This window comes from Neolamprologus multifasciatus, chromosome 17, assembly GCF_963576455.1.
Source record: "Neolamprologus multifasciatus chromosome 17, fNeoMul1.2, whole genome shotgun sequence".
Taxonomy (NCBI): Eukaryota; Metazoa; Chordata; class Actinopteri; order Cichliformes; family Cichlidae; genus Neolamprologus; species Neolamprologus multifasciatus.
This window is the reverse complement of record NC_140455.1, coordinates 29,134,864-29,149,328: the sequence shown is the minus strand read 5'-3', so window position 1 is coordinate 29,149,328 and position 14,465 is coordinate 29,134,864. Positions and strand designations below refer to the sequence as shown.

General features: G+C 39.9%; 1 protein-coding gene across 1 annotated transcript in view; it reads left to right on the top strand.

Moving 5' to 3' along the window:
- The first annotated feature begins 8 nt into the window (after window positions 1-8).
- The window catches only part of LOC146499586 (uncharacterized), a 42,397-nt gene continuing 27,940 nt past the window's right edge, over window positions 9-14,465 (top strand). Inside the window, exons 1-2 of the mRNA XM_085137244.1 lie at window positions 9-764; window positions 8,512-8,664. Coding sequence (XP_084993370.1) covers window positions 116-764; window positions 8,512-8,664 — 802 coding nt within the window. The 5' untranslated portion in view covers window positions 9-115. The remainder of the gene's footprint in view (window positions 765-8,511; window positions 8,665-14,465) is intronic.

The window sequence follows — 14,465 nt, the reverse complement described above, 5'->3', positions numbered from 1 at the left end:
TGGCTGTCAATTCAAGTTCGGCCCCGCCCCTTCATCGCCTGTCTGAACGTCGCGGAAAAAAAGCAGCATCGGCTGCCGTTGGGGGAAGAGAGTAAATAGAGAGAGAAGCCTCAAGATGGCTGACTCGCAGGGCAGTATTCACCTCTCTGGAGCTGCCTCTCTTGCTACTACTCCTACTGTAGCCTCCGTTCAAAGCGCGCTCGGCAAGCCGACCGAGGCGAAAGGAACCCTTGACAACCACTCCCAGTCTTCTCGTGATTTCAACCAGCCGCCGCCGCCCAAGAAGGTCCGAGTCGAAGAGAGGAGCGTTAAACCCAAGAAACTCAACAGGGACGGAGGAGTGGGAGGCAACGGTAGCGGTAAAGAGAAACTCCAGCAGCACACGAAGCTGCAGAGTTATGGGAACAGCTCGGGCTTGTGGAGCTGTAGTCCGGTTAAGACGGCCAGCAGCAGCAGCAACAACAACCCGTCTTCGGTGGGTGCTACTGGTGGGTCCCAGACACCGATAACCCATCACAAAGTCTTTAAACAGAGCGATTTCTTCCTCCATAAGGCACCTTCTTCCTCCAAATCCAAGAAACTAAGTAAGGATAAACAGCGAGAGAAAGAGAGGGAAAAGGGGAAAGGAGGCGGAGAGGAGAAAAAGAAACATAAACTGTTGTTGACCTCCGGATCTGGGACTACTGTTAATAACGACGTCGGTAAATTTAATAACATTTCTGCAGCGAAGAAAGAAAATGGAGATGTCACGTTGCCACCAAAAGGTAAGCCATTATGTTTTCATCTATTTTATGAGTTAGTTAGTGGCATTAATAAACTTTGTGTTTATTATAAGCAGGCTAGAGTTCTGCCCTTTTATAGTGACTTGGCTAGCCGCTCGGGATACGAACATGTGCCCCGGAGTGTACAGTTTCTCTGCTTTCTCATCTGCCTGTAAACGGTCCCGTTTTTCGGAATGGCTGCTGTTGAAAAGGGCGCCCCTTAACGTCGTGCAAGATGCCCGAAAAAAATCCTCGAGCGTTGCATTAATTGATATTTGGTCGCTCGGGAACGTGTTCGCGTCGAGTTTGGAGCGTGTGAAAGCGCAGCAGTTTTAATCGATGGAGTCTCTGCGGAGTATGGCTGCCAGCTTTCCGTCGCTTGTTCACCCGCTTGTGAACCCTCGAGCTCTACTGGAGCCGCGTTCCAGAGCAGTATAGTCGCGCGACCTGGCCGTTATCGCAACCAGCCGCGCTCGTCCTGCGGTAATTTTTTTTTAACATATTAACGTCGCATTGACTAAACATATCCACCCTTGTTTATATACGTTAGCTACTAACCCAGTACAGTTAAAAGATAAACAAATAAATAAATAACGGCATCTTAAAAACGTTTATAAAAACGAGCTGTAATTTGTCACACCAGCGTTATGGTTGAGACTCGTTAATCAATGACATCCCTGCGTGTGCAAGTATTTATTTTTCTTGGGAGCTGTGTACGTGCTGGCGTTACATGTGTGCTGTCATAACAATATAAAAACCGCCCGCCATTATAGGGTAAGTGTTGTTTTGGTAGAGCACCACGCCCCCCTCTGTAACCCCAGGCTGTAAGGGGAAACAGACACAGAGCTCCGTGGCTTGTTGATACTGCATCATCTACAGTTGTGCATGCAGAAATTCAACCTTCACACCCCCAAAGCATTAATTTCTACACAGACATCTTTATTGCTACAATGTTGTAATTACACTTGGACTTTAATGAGAATATTTTGTTTTGAGCGTGGCCACTGGACTTGTTAAATGCCATTTAGATGGTTGGGTGGGAGAGGGGGATAAATAGTCTTATTTTCTCGATTGCGTCCTTTAAAATGGTGCATGGTGCTGTGAAAGTATTTGCCCCTTTTCTGATTTCTCTTTTTTTTTTGCACATTTGTCACACTTACTGTTTCGGTTCAGCACACATTTGATATTACACAAAGTTAACCTGAGTAAATACAAAAACAGATTTTTAAATGATGGTTTAATGTATTAAAGGAGAATAGCTTTCTAAATCTACCTGGCCCCATGTGAAAAAGTAACTGCCCCTCCTTGTTAAATCATAATTAAAAGCAGGCTCGATCACTTCCAGAGCTTTGAAAACAAGACATCACTTAAATGATGGTGATGGTCTGGAGCTGCTTTGTTGCTTCAGGACCTGGGTGACATCCCATAATTGATCGGTGATAAGCTCATTCAGTTGTAAAGAAAATCAGTTTAAGTATCTTTGGAATGACCTTAAACAGGTTGTTCATGGTAAAAAAAACAAAAAAAAAACAAAAAAAAAAACAAAAAACCCTCCATTGTGGCTGAATTAAAAAAAAAAAATCTGCAAAGAGTGAGCCAAAATTTCCCCACAGCGATGTAAAACACTCATTGCTGGTTATTGTAAATACTTGATCGCAGTTCTTGCTGCAGCGGTGACACAACCCGTTATTAAGTTCACAAGGCATTATTTTCTTCCACGGGTAGGTTTGGAGCGTTGTTAGCTTTTTGGGCATTTTTTTTGTGTTTGATTGTTTGGTTTTTTTTATTGTTGTTGGTTTCCTCTAATCAGTGAAATTATTAAAAAACTTAATTGTGTATTTTCTCAGGTTATCATTGTCTGACATTTAAAATTAGTTTGATGATCTCAAACATAAGTTTGACAAATATGCAAAAAACACCAAGAAGTCAGTAAGGATGCAAATACTTATTATCAGCGTCCTTTTGTCACACCAAAGCAGCATGCCAAAACCCATGCATATGCACATTTGTGCTTGCCAGTGTGTGGACATGTATTCACTTGTTAAATGTTTAGACACTAGCAAGGGTGGGCACATGTGATTGCATGATGTCACCCTTTTCCAGTTGGGTAGTCTAAGAGATCATGACATACTCTGAACAGTCACCGCAAACAATTAGGGAACCAGAAGGAAACGTGTTGTTGGCCTGTAGCCCTAAACACTTTGAGACACGCAGTCTTGTAAACAGGCTGCGCTGAGTGCAACTTTAATATGTTCATGTAAATATGTGGCTGGTGGCAGCGTTTTATTTAAAACACATAGATGTGGCTTTAACGATTACCCACAAAACATCACATGATTTGCTTTGCAGATAATGTGCCATTTTCACCCCAACCTCTGTAATGAATATTTTCCATTAGGCAGTTATACCACTTAAAGTCCCTTAGTGCAGCTTATGATTTTCATTTCTGGACCTGACTAGCTAAATATAGATGCAGCCTTTAGTAGTGATAACTAAAACCGCTCCTGCAACAGTTTCACTGAGGTGCTCTTCAGTAAAGCACTGAACCTCCAATTGCTTTAGTGAGTTGCTCAATGGCCAGCAGTAGGAGACTGTAATTATATTAAGTAGAAGATGAGGAAGTGTGTGAATGTGAATGTGGAGCTCAAAATGTACATTAATTCTAAACAAAATGAGGAAATTGACAAGATTGCTGTTCTGCGGAAGGACATGTATTTGAGGCCAATTTATGCTCTGACCTTCCTGCAAGGAAAGAATCTTTCCTACAGGGATCCAAAGGGTATCACATCATCATGGTAATATTATTAGTGGCAAAAGCAAGTGCCTGGGAGCTGTGACTGCCAGTTACATTTGATGCTGAAATAGGATACATGAGTCAGACAAAGTGCAGTGAGCAGTAGACCAAGAAAAGGGAATTTTTAAGCTGTAGGTATAATTAGGAAGTCGAGCTAGTTGCAAATCAAGTTTGACCTTGTGTCAGTTTGATATTGCAAATGCAGTTTGTCGAATACATTTAGCCATAATCAGAGGTTCTCAGAGTTTTCATGACCAAGTTCCAGTGAAAGCATTCCAGTATACAAAGAAAAGGTTGCACAAAAATGACGTCAATACCAATTTTTATTTTTAAAAACCTCCAAACAGCAGACGTAGCTCTCCTCTTCAGATGTGCTTCCAGTCTTTTCTCTTCATTCTCAGTCTCTCTGCTCAGTTCCAAGACCTACTATAGAGAGTTACTTTCATTAATTGTTGTGTCACATAATTAATACCACAAGCAACCAGGATAAGAAGTTGAAAGGTTTCATCTTTCCAGCACTGTATGCCAGGCGGTATTTGCAGCCAAACAAACTGTACATTAAGAAGCCTTTGAGAAGCTATAGTAGGTATATTAGCTGGTACTTGTATGTTATTTAATCATCGAGTACATTGCCTGCCACTAACTTAATTGAAATTCTTGTTCTGCACTGCTATATCACAGGATGACATGAACTGTTGATAAATGAAGTTTACTGTAGTGCTGCACAAAATGTTACCACCGGCCACGATTTGTCAGCGAGCCTCCCTTAAGTAGCAGTAGGTGATGTTTTACCTTGGTTTTATTGGGCTTATAGCCAGACAGGATTTGCTTGCTGCTGATCTCAGATCATGTCGTTGCTGTTTACTAGTTTGTTTGTTTTTTCACCAGCTAGAGTCTCCAAACTTGCCTTTGTTAATAACCATTGTTAACAGAAAAAGCAAAAGTGCTGTTCTCTTTCTATTGATTGAATAATTGAAGCTTCATTTAGTGGGAGCTTTAGACCATCAATGCTTACAGTCAACAAATCTTAGAGCAGATTCTGTAAATATTAATTCGTCATTACCTTTTGCAATTTTATAGTGATATTAAAAGCATAATTCCAGTCTGTTTCCATTTTAATATGCAGAAGCAAGAATATTATCAAGTCCTTAAGGGTATCTGTTTGTGCAAAAGCCTAATATTATGCCCATTCAGACACTTGTGCTGCATAATGCAGAGATTAAAATTCATGTAACCAGTTCAGTTTTTGGCAAGTGTTACGGTTGTTTTGTGTTGTAGCTTTGACTTCTCTGTATTTCTATCTACTGTTAAAAGCCCATAATTAGTTTATTGTGTGGATGTAAATTTACCATGCTTAAAGAACCACCAAATATGTCTGGAGCTGCACATCTGAATTACACTGAGGAGAAAATGAAGCTTAACTACCATCATCGCCCAATTAAGTTTCTCTTGGCTATTTTTTTTTCCCTCTGAAAAAAATGGCAAGATCCTTAGCACAGCGTGTGTATTGCCAATACAATGACAAACACTGTATGAGTCCTATTGCTAAATAATTTTGGTTGGTGAAGCATGGATTTGCCACACCAGCAGGGGTGGACTGACCAGCTGGAGTAGCAGGATTTTCCTGAGAGACGAGTGTACCTGCAGCCCTGCAGTGATTTTTTTTTTTCTTTAATGTTTTTTGATCATGCTTAGATTTAACAGCTAGTTTCACACACATCATGTATTTTTCTATTAAAATAGCCTTCATTTTAACATGTACTGCAACCGTATTTGCAATTGCAGTTGCAGTACATGTATATACTGATGGGAAACTGATAAAACGCTGAGCTCCCTGTTACAGTGTTTTGCATTTTGATTTTTTTTCTCCTTAAAATATGCACACATGCTTGGCCTTGGGCAAGTTTCTTTCTTCTTCCCGTTATGCTCAGTATGTCACAGAGAGCATGTTTACTGCTGAAAATGTGAGCTTGCAAGTATCCAGCACATTTTCACATGAAAATTCTGCTCAAACTGTGTTGTTCACAGTGGAGAGCTCAGTGTGTCTAATCTTTGAAGGCCTCAGATTCTTCCTGAAAAAACAAGATTTGCATGGTCCTGTTAATTACCCCCCCATCCCCCCAACAAAGAAAAAAGCACAATGAACAGATGAAGAAGAAGCCCATCCCTCTAAGTTAACGGCTGGTAGATATGTAGACATTCCAGGCTTTAGATAGTGACACCAATGGTAGCGTATCCTTGGGCAATGGCCACCCGTTGCCTAGGTAAGCCTCTAATGTATTTACTACCATGTAATATGTCAATCAGCAGTATCCTGCAGTCTCACTGGTAGTTTCTGTTGAGAAAAGTTTTATATCTAGAATGATCTTCTTTTTTTCTTTTTCTTTTTTCCCCTTCCATATGTTGTTGAAGTCATTGACTTCTTGGGGTTGCCAGGTTGCTGCCGATAGTTTCTTGTGTGGACGCAGCCTCACTGTTACATTGATATCCAATCCCAGAATCGCCAGTTAACCTAACAAGCATGTCTTTGGACTGTGAAAGGAAGCTGGGGTATCCTTAGGGAGCCCACACAGGCACAGGGAGACGAGCCGACAAATGAGCAAAAAACATGCATGCATGGAAAGTCTGCAGCTGGGTGGAACCTTCTTGCTGTGAAGTGACATTACTTACCACTGGACCACTGTGACACCTTTCCCAAGCAAATAGAACCTCAAATGAAACTTTGGCCTGTATTCAAAAAATGATTTTGCCACAAGAGAAACCTTGGCTAGAGGATAAGCCTGGTATCATAATGGCAGTATAAAGCAGACCTTTAACATAATAAGCCACCTATCGCTAATGGTGATATGACTGTTTAAAGTTTACCCAAAATGCACTTTATATCATGTGAATTAGCAGCTAACGGGTAAATATGGGCATCAAGCTGGTGCACTTAAGCTGTTGAATATAAATTATGCTCTGTTTTTGCTACTTAATTTTTAATGGCAGACAATTGAAGGGATCTGGGTTTCCCTTTGAAATGTAACAACTTTAAAATGTCAGAATGCACATATTTTTTATTTTTTCTGATAATTTTTATTTTGGTGTATTTTTTCTTGATAAGAAGAAATGAGATATAAATGAGTGGTTGCGTCGTTGACGTTTACTAACTGCCGGCCTCTGGCTCTCTGTCTTTCAAAGTCTTATCTCTCCTGTGATCATCCAAAGCGTGAAAACTACCTGCTGTGTTTTCCTTCCAAACTGGCTGCTGCTAGAAAATCAGAAAACGGAATGAAGAGGGGGAAGAAAACATGCTTCAGTCACGTGGATACCGTTCATTTCAAATTCATTTAGATCTCTAGTTTTGTGCTGTTTTGCCCTGAAAATATGAACTTAGCTTTAGAACTTGTGACCATCGAAACCTTGACATCTTTTCTCGGATCGTGTCATCAGTTAAAACCCTGGTTTCACCCTGTTCCTTTCTTTATTTCACGGGAAAGCCCCTTCTCTCGAGGCGAGCGAAATCAACATGCTTCACTGTATATTTTCAGTTCACATCAGCCACCTGGACTAATTTACTGCCATTTCCTCTAAAGTTAAGGCTTATGAATGTTACTGCTCTGGCATGGCCTTACATGTTTTTATAAATCTGGCAACAGATCTGAGTGAGCGCTCCTTTGTAGGCTGTTTCCTGTGGAGCTAAATTGTCTTTTTTAGACATGCTGTTTTTTTACACTAGGCAGCTTACACTGTCTAGTAATTTAGCAGCATTTCTTTTGCATAGGGAACGTTGACATCCTTGGCATTCCGCTATTCACCACAGGCTATGAGGAGCACGATCACCTGCGTCTTAAGTAGCAAAAGCAAAACAGTCTGCTGAAATGTATTTAAGTACTATGATGGAAAAATGTATCAATGTACATCTAATTCTCCTAATGCTCCTATAAGCCTTTTTACTTTGAAAGCTTTTTTTCTCCTTTGATCCCACAAACAGGGAGTGCAACCACACTGTGTTCACTTTCCCACTCCCTACATCCACAGAAGAGTGAACAGTCTGAAAACACGGCTTCCTTTCAAAGATGGATCCGACTGAGTTCAAAGGGGGGGGAAAAAGTTCTCTGGGAAGGAAAAGAAGGAATGGACAAAATAACACTGTGGAAAACACAAAGGATTTTTTTCATGAGGAAATGAAAAAATATAAAGCAAATCAAGGAATACAAAAATGTATAAAACGAGTGTTATTTGAAGATGGGTAAGGGTTTTTAGCTCAGCTGGAGGGGAGACGTGCAGATTTAAAGAATAAATGTCTGTTTGCCGGGGTGCCTCACACTTAAACACACCTTTCCGAAAGCTCTCCAACAATCCAGCTGAAAAGGTGTGTGCATGTGATACTGACATTTTAAAACTGATGCTCTCATCCGCAGCGATTTGCACCGAGCGTTGCATTAGAACGCATTCCAATTCCTCAATGTGCTACACTTGCTCAACACTCAGATGGAGACGTGCAAGAAAAGGAAAAGAAAATAAGCTGAAAAGCAAAGAGAGGATTTTAGGACTTTTAAAATTAAATGGGAACATATTAATGATAGTAGAGGGTTACGTTTTTTGGGTATGAGGTGTGTCTTGATGAAACTGTGCTGTTTTGAGTTAAGTTGCAGAGCGGCTGCTGCATTCTTAAAGGGAAGGTCATTGCAGGGCTTAGATAAAAGTATGGGTTTGGTAATGGGATGATTTTTTTCCCCTTTAGCAGTAGGGAAAAAACATTTGTAGAGGAAAGATCAACAAAATTAAAAGTCAAGAGTGATAGCAGAGGTGAAGGGCTTGGCAAGAGAACAGGTGAGCTGTTAGAGAAGCAAATCGGAGCGAGCAAAGTGCCCTCAAACATCTGTGTACATGCTTGCGTGGGGGTACATCTGAGATCTTATGCTAATGTGCTTTCACCATCGAGACATGAAACGTTGCTCACTGCTTCCACAGATCACTCCACCAAGGACAAGGCGAAGGAGAGGGAGCGAGAGGAGAGGGAGAAGAAGAAGGTCAAAGAGCGAGAGAAAGAAAAGGAGAAGAAGAAGCACAAAGTGATGAATGAGATCAAGAGGGAGAATGGAGAAGTCAAGCAACCGATTAAAGGTTGGTGGAAACTTGCACACATGCATACTAAGTGACTTTTATAGAGATGAATTAAATGATTCTTTCTATTATTAGTGAAAGTTGCACATTAAAATGGATCAGCGTTTAATTTGCTGCTGCTGGCAGAAAATATAACTACTAAAATAAAAGTAAACTACAACTACAAACGTAAGTGTGTTGTGTGCAATAACTGAAACAAAAACCATGCAAATAAAACACATCGCACATGTTGCAGTAGCGTAGCATTGAGTCATAAATGCTGTTTTTTCCATATACAAGTGGAGCTCAGATCTGCTGCTAAGGTAACCAAACATGACCCACTTCCACAGTGCGCTGTACAGTAAATCATCATTATGTTTCCAATGTACAAGCTGCATACACAACTGCTCAGCATCCCAGTGGGTGTTAGGGTAAAAACAGAAAAAGAATTCGATCAGTGTGCTAGAAAAGGTCCAGTTTAGCACTGTAGCTGTCATGGCTGAACTCTTCAAGTGTGACCAGAGTTACAACCTTTTATTTTCACTGAGAACTTGATCCCTGGTGTTAGGTTGACCTAACTTTGCTGCTCCTCACATGTAGCGTTGGTGCCTATGGTTTATTTAGCCCTTATGGTTTATTGAATTAAGGCAGCAGTGGTTGTAATAGGAGAAGCTGAGAGTCGTCACAGTCTGTCATCCCCTCCTGTTCCCATTTCTTGCTCCCTTTGTCTCTGCTAGTTCGTTGTCTTTTATAATCTTTGTAGCTTTATTGGTGTTTATTTCTGCCTGCTCTTGTTCTCAGGTTGGTTTAAATAAGTATTTCTGATGTGATTCTTTAATGTTTGACCATTAGAATACATGTTTTACAGTAGCTCTGTTTATGTGCAGTCTTATTTTTGTGATTCTGATGTTTTTAAAAGTCCAAACAGAATAAAAATGCTCCAAATATTGTTCCATATAAAGGTCCTGACTGTAATTTCAGTTTGAAAATCCTCTTTTTTTTAATGTCATTGATCAGGGCTTTCCCTGGGTTAAATGAGCCTTTGAGGGGAAGGCTGTGTGTAAACACAACAAGTCCTCATGTAGTTTTACATACATTTTCCTGTTAACTGCCAATTTGATAAACAAAAATGTATCTCAAGTTTGATTAAACCTTATTAAATATTGAAAAAAATGTTGGTTCTTTGGTGGAAGGCCAAAATCACTTTGTCATTGTTGTTGTTTTTTTTTTAATATGCAATTACCTGACTGTGTTCATGCTACTTTTAATGCTTTTCCACGTTCCCAAAGCCAGCAGCTTACATGCTGTATTGACCTTATTTTATATTGAATAGAAATAAGAGCAGCACATTAATGGTAGCTTCTGTGTTGAGCAGCAGATGGTCTGAAGATGATCATCTTCAGGGAGATGGTCATAAAGGATTAGATGGTGATCACGAAGGCGAGTGTATGACCTATTCGTTACTATACGCATGTCACACAGTTGTTTGATTAGATGCATCAGCACAGCTAAATACCAGATTATATTAAATCCCATCTCCTGTAAACATATTTTGATGTATATGTAGCGCTTTGAGTGTCTAGAAAAGCGCTATATAAATGTAATCTATTATAATTATTATCATTATTATATATAGCCAATATAAATTTCAGTTTGGGATAGGCAGCCAATAAAAAAGAAAGATGGCTTAAAGGGGGAAGAAAGGGAGCCAAAATGGTTAGTTTCTGACAGTAGATGAACTGATTGGTCTCACACAGGCCTGGTGTAAGATCAAAGCAAAAATTATAAGCAGCTCAAGCAAAACTTGAGTGTGATTGATTGGCCCTCTTCAAAATCCGTTTTCATGTCCCAGAAATAGAAAACTTTAAAGTGGTTGTCTTTTTATATTAAAGTTAATTAAAACAAGTGACAAAACCCCCAACTCATTTTAATATGATTAATAGTTACAACCCTAAATATGTTTAGCTTTGTTACTCTCTCATGTAATTGCCTTTCTGTGCTTGTTTCTGTTGTCAGGCATGGTTTTAACTTCCTGTTTATTAGAGTGTGACTGATGGGTGATTATCTAGATCAAACTTTTAAATATTCTTGTCACAGATCTTCTTAGAATGATGAGAAAAATATATTTTTGCTCTTAAACACATTTCTTTTGTTGTTCAGTTTTGTATACATTAAGATGGCGGTTTTCTTTGAACACTTGTCTGAATCCATTATTGATGCAACCCTGCTGGCGAAGTCAGGCTCACCTGTGTGCGTGTGTGTGCGCGTGCACACCTTATCAATGCGGTGCAGCGGCGACTTTCATTGTTAACCTTTTGACAGTAGTGAATTATTTGCAGAGCGCTGTGATCATAATCTCCACCTAACTGTGCGCGAGTAATCTGAGTTCAGCCGTTTATCAACGGGAATGTTTTGCTTTTTAAGATCCACCCCATCCCATTCTCTCTTTATTTAAAAGAAGAAAAAAAAAGAGTGACACAGGCTCATACGCACAAACCACTTAGTGACACGTGTGCATGCCAATTTTACTTCAATTGATTTGATTTGCTGGGGAGCTCTGGGGGAGTTTGTTATGGTATGTCACGACCCCGCTGTGACATTTCAAGGACTTAGCTGTGCTTTGGGCACATAGCGTGACCAGTGGCTGCAGATGGAAATTACATACAGATAAATTGGTGCACTATTTCAATCTTCCCATTTTCTGTCAAAGGGCCACACTTCCTAGTAATGCTGGTTCATTCCCTCATTATGAGGGTAGAGTTAAGAAAAGACTGGACTGAGAGCAAGAGGCATGTGTTAATCCTGCAGCCGTCCTGTGAGAGAGTCCGCTATTTAATCACTTGTTTAAGGGACGCACTGAAACCTGCGATTAGATTTTTGAGGCGGGGCAGGGGGGGTGGCTCTCCCCACCAGAGAGAAGGTTTTCTGTAATAGTGAGTGTGGCATTTAATCAGAGGGTATTACAGTGACAGAGAGACCAGGAGTGAAAGTTAGAAATTTAATCAGTGAGAGAGTGTTAAGTTTACAATTGAAAAGGACGACCAAGAGAGAGAGGGGCAGCCAGTGGAAACGTGTATAGGAAATCAATAAGCAGCAAATGACCATTCTGACAGTAAGTCTGCTTTACTGCCAGTGAGGCTGTTTGATAGTGGGTCTGTGTGTGTGTGTGTGTTTATTTGAGTGGGATCATGACCATCCAGCCAAATGGTCCAACTATGCATTTGTTTGTGTATAAACAAAAGGGAAGTTGCAGTTTTTGCCCAGGAAAAGTCATCAGCAGAGTGAACAAAAATTAAACAATTTAAATTTTTTTAGAGCAGCTGCCAATGGCTGAACAAGTAGACCTATTATAACGGATAATTAAAACTGGTAGTTAGCAGATCAAAGTCTAATTATTTAGTTCATTGGTTATTTCAGGGAAATGTATTTTACCCTAGATATAATGTGATTTTCTACAGTAATGAATGCAACAAGCCTGACTGATACAAGATTTTTTTTTTTTTAATGTGTGGCACGTAATAATAAGCCTGTCACATTTACTTCACAATCACCTGATCATAATAATTTCAGCTGACTAATTGTACCTCTTTAAACACAGCTGGATGAAATTACATCACTATTTTCATGTTGTTTTGCACCAGTTTTGCCCTCTTCTATTAATGGCACTTCAAGGTGATCAAGTTAAACTATTGTGCCGGCTGCACTGCAATAAGCAGCTGTTGAGAATTAACAGCATGGATTTAGCCGTTAAGCCAAAACATCTCCAGTGGGAGCATGTTGGTTTTAAGCCAAATAGAAAGAAGGAGCACAATAACTTGTTCTTTGTAAAATTTGCAGAAATAGGCAGCTGACTTGGTAACATAGGCTGTTGTGTAGAGTAGATGTTTATGGCATAAATTCACCTGCTTCCAACTTTCTGGGTTGAAGGTCGAACAACACTTGTAGTTTGGTAAAGCAATAAAGTTGTTCTTCAATGTGTTTGGCCTGTAGCCTTCATCAGGGTACACATAAAATGAGCAAAAGACAATTAGGCCATCAACTGTTTGTACCATCAAGTAAACATTATACAGTTGAAACAGTTTTTTATTGGTTTCTAATAGAAGTGTAGATCCTTGTTCCCCTTTACAGATCGCAAATAGAAGAGCAGTGAACTGTATTCCTTTAACAAGATATTTGTTGCTCTTCCTGTTAAAAGGGAGTTTTTTCCTTCCCGTTGTTGTCAAGTGTTTACTCCAATGTGATCATCTGATTGTTGGGCTTTTTTCTTTGTAAAATTTGTATGCTCTTTCCTTGCTATATAGAGGACCTTGAGGCAACTGTTGTGAAATAAAACAGCATTGAATTGAGTTTTATAATCCAGAGAAGATTTAAAACCAGAAAAAACATGTTTTCAAGTGGCAACATGTTGCAGCAACTCCATTTGTCTATTATGATTTTCATTTTTTAAGGCCTTATTTTATTTATTTATTTATTTATTTATTTAAATCAAGTATATATTCTAATTTTTCAGAAAAATAGGTTCTATTCATTAATAGACACTTTCAGCGTTGGTACGATAAACAATGAAGCACACTGAATGTGCTTCAAAGCAGGCTATATTCCAGATAAAAGACTGAAAGGTACAAAATCACCACCTACTGACCAATCAGTTCTCTGGAAAATAATAGGCTATTTCCTGGATGATCTCTGGGACCTTTTGACCTTGGACGTTTTTGTGTCTCACTAAAGAGCATTAATATAATAATAGATTGCTTTTTTTCTTGCTATTGGCTGTAAGCAATTTTAAAATGGTTTCATATTACTGCAACCTTGTATATAGTGTTATGACATGATCATAACTGTCACATTCTCCGGTGTATTAAAGATAGAACCAGTGAAACTGGTAAACTTACATAGCTGGCATAGCACTTTAAGTCTTGTTGACGAAAGCTTTTAGAGTGCACACATTCAGCTAGAGCTTTGTAGTACTACACTTACTGTACAGTGCTTTTTCTATCAATCACACTGCTGTTTAGGTAACAGCAGCTTTGCTGCCTTCAGCAATCACTTCACACTTGTTTTAATGTTATAGGTTGGTCGTCTTCGTAAAATATTCCGCTGTGCTGCCGGTTGGCCTCTCCATGTTTGTGATTGGTCACACGCTGCCAAACCGCCTCGTTCATGTGTAGCTAGATTGGGAAACCCTGGGTTCAGTTATCCAGTTGATAACCGCCTTTGTGTGACTGCTTAGCCTGACATCGGGGTAAGTGAAGCCAGATCACAGAAAGAGATCCTGGGTATGTTGAACTTGCTTCATCTGTGATTTGATGGAGGTTGAAGGAATAAACGTCTGTTTGGGTGTACAGGGAATTGGGGGAGGGCGACTATGGGTTAAAGCGCTTTTGGATTAGTAGCTCAGCTATTGTACTGCAAATACCCCCACCCCCGCTGTGCTTTCTTCTGTCTCCCTCCTTTCTTGTGTGGCATTGAACTTGTGTGGGGTACACACTAGACTAAAGCTGTGTATTTGTGCATGTGCATTAGTGAGGTGAGGGCAGCAGCACCACTGTCATCATGACTGAAGTGCACGTATATATTTACTGTAAATGCATACGTGTCCATGTGTTTACACTATTAACTGTGGAATCAGAAACTAGAAAGCAACATATATCCAAATTGTCATGCTTTGACACACACACACTCACACATAGACAAACAGATACAGTAGCACTTTGCATAAATTTGCATGTTCCATGTTGTCCTGCCTGAGGCGTCTAAGAGATGGACTGCCATGTACGGTATTATGTCTTTGCAAATATGCCACTGGAGAGTGCGCTTTCTGG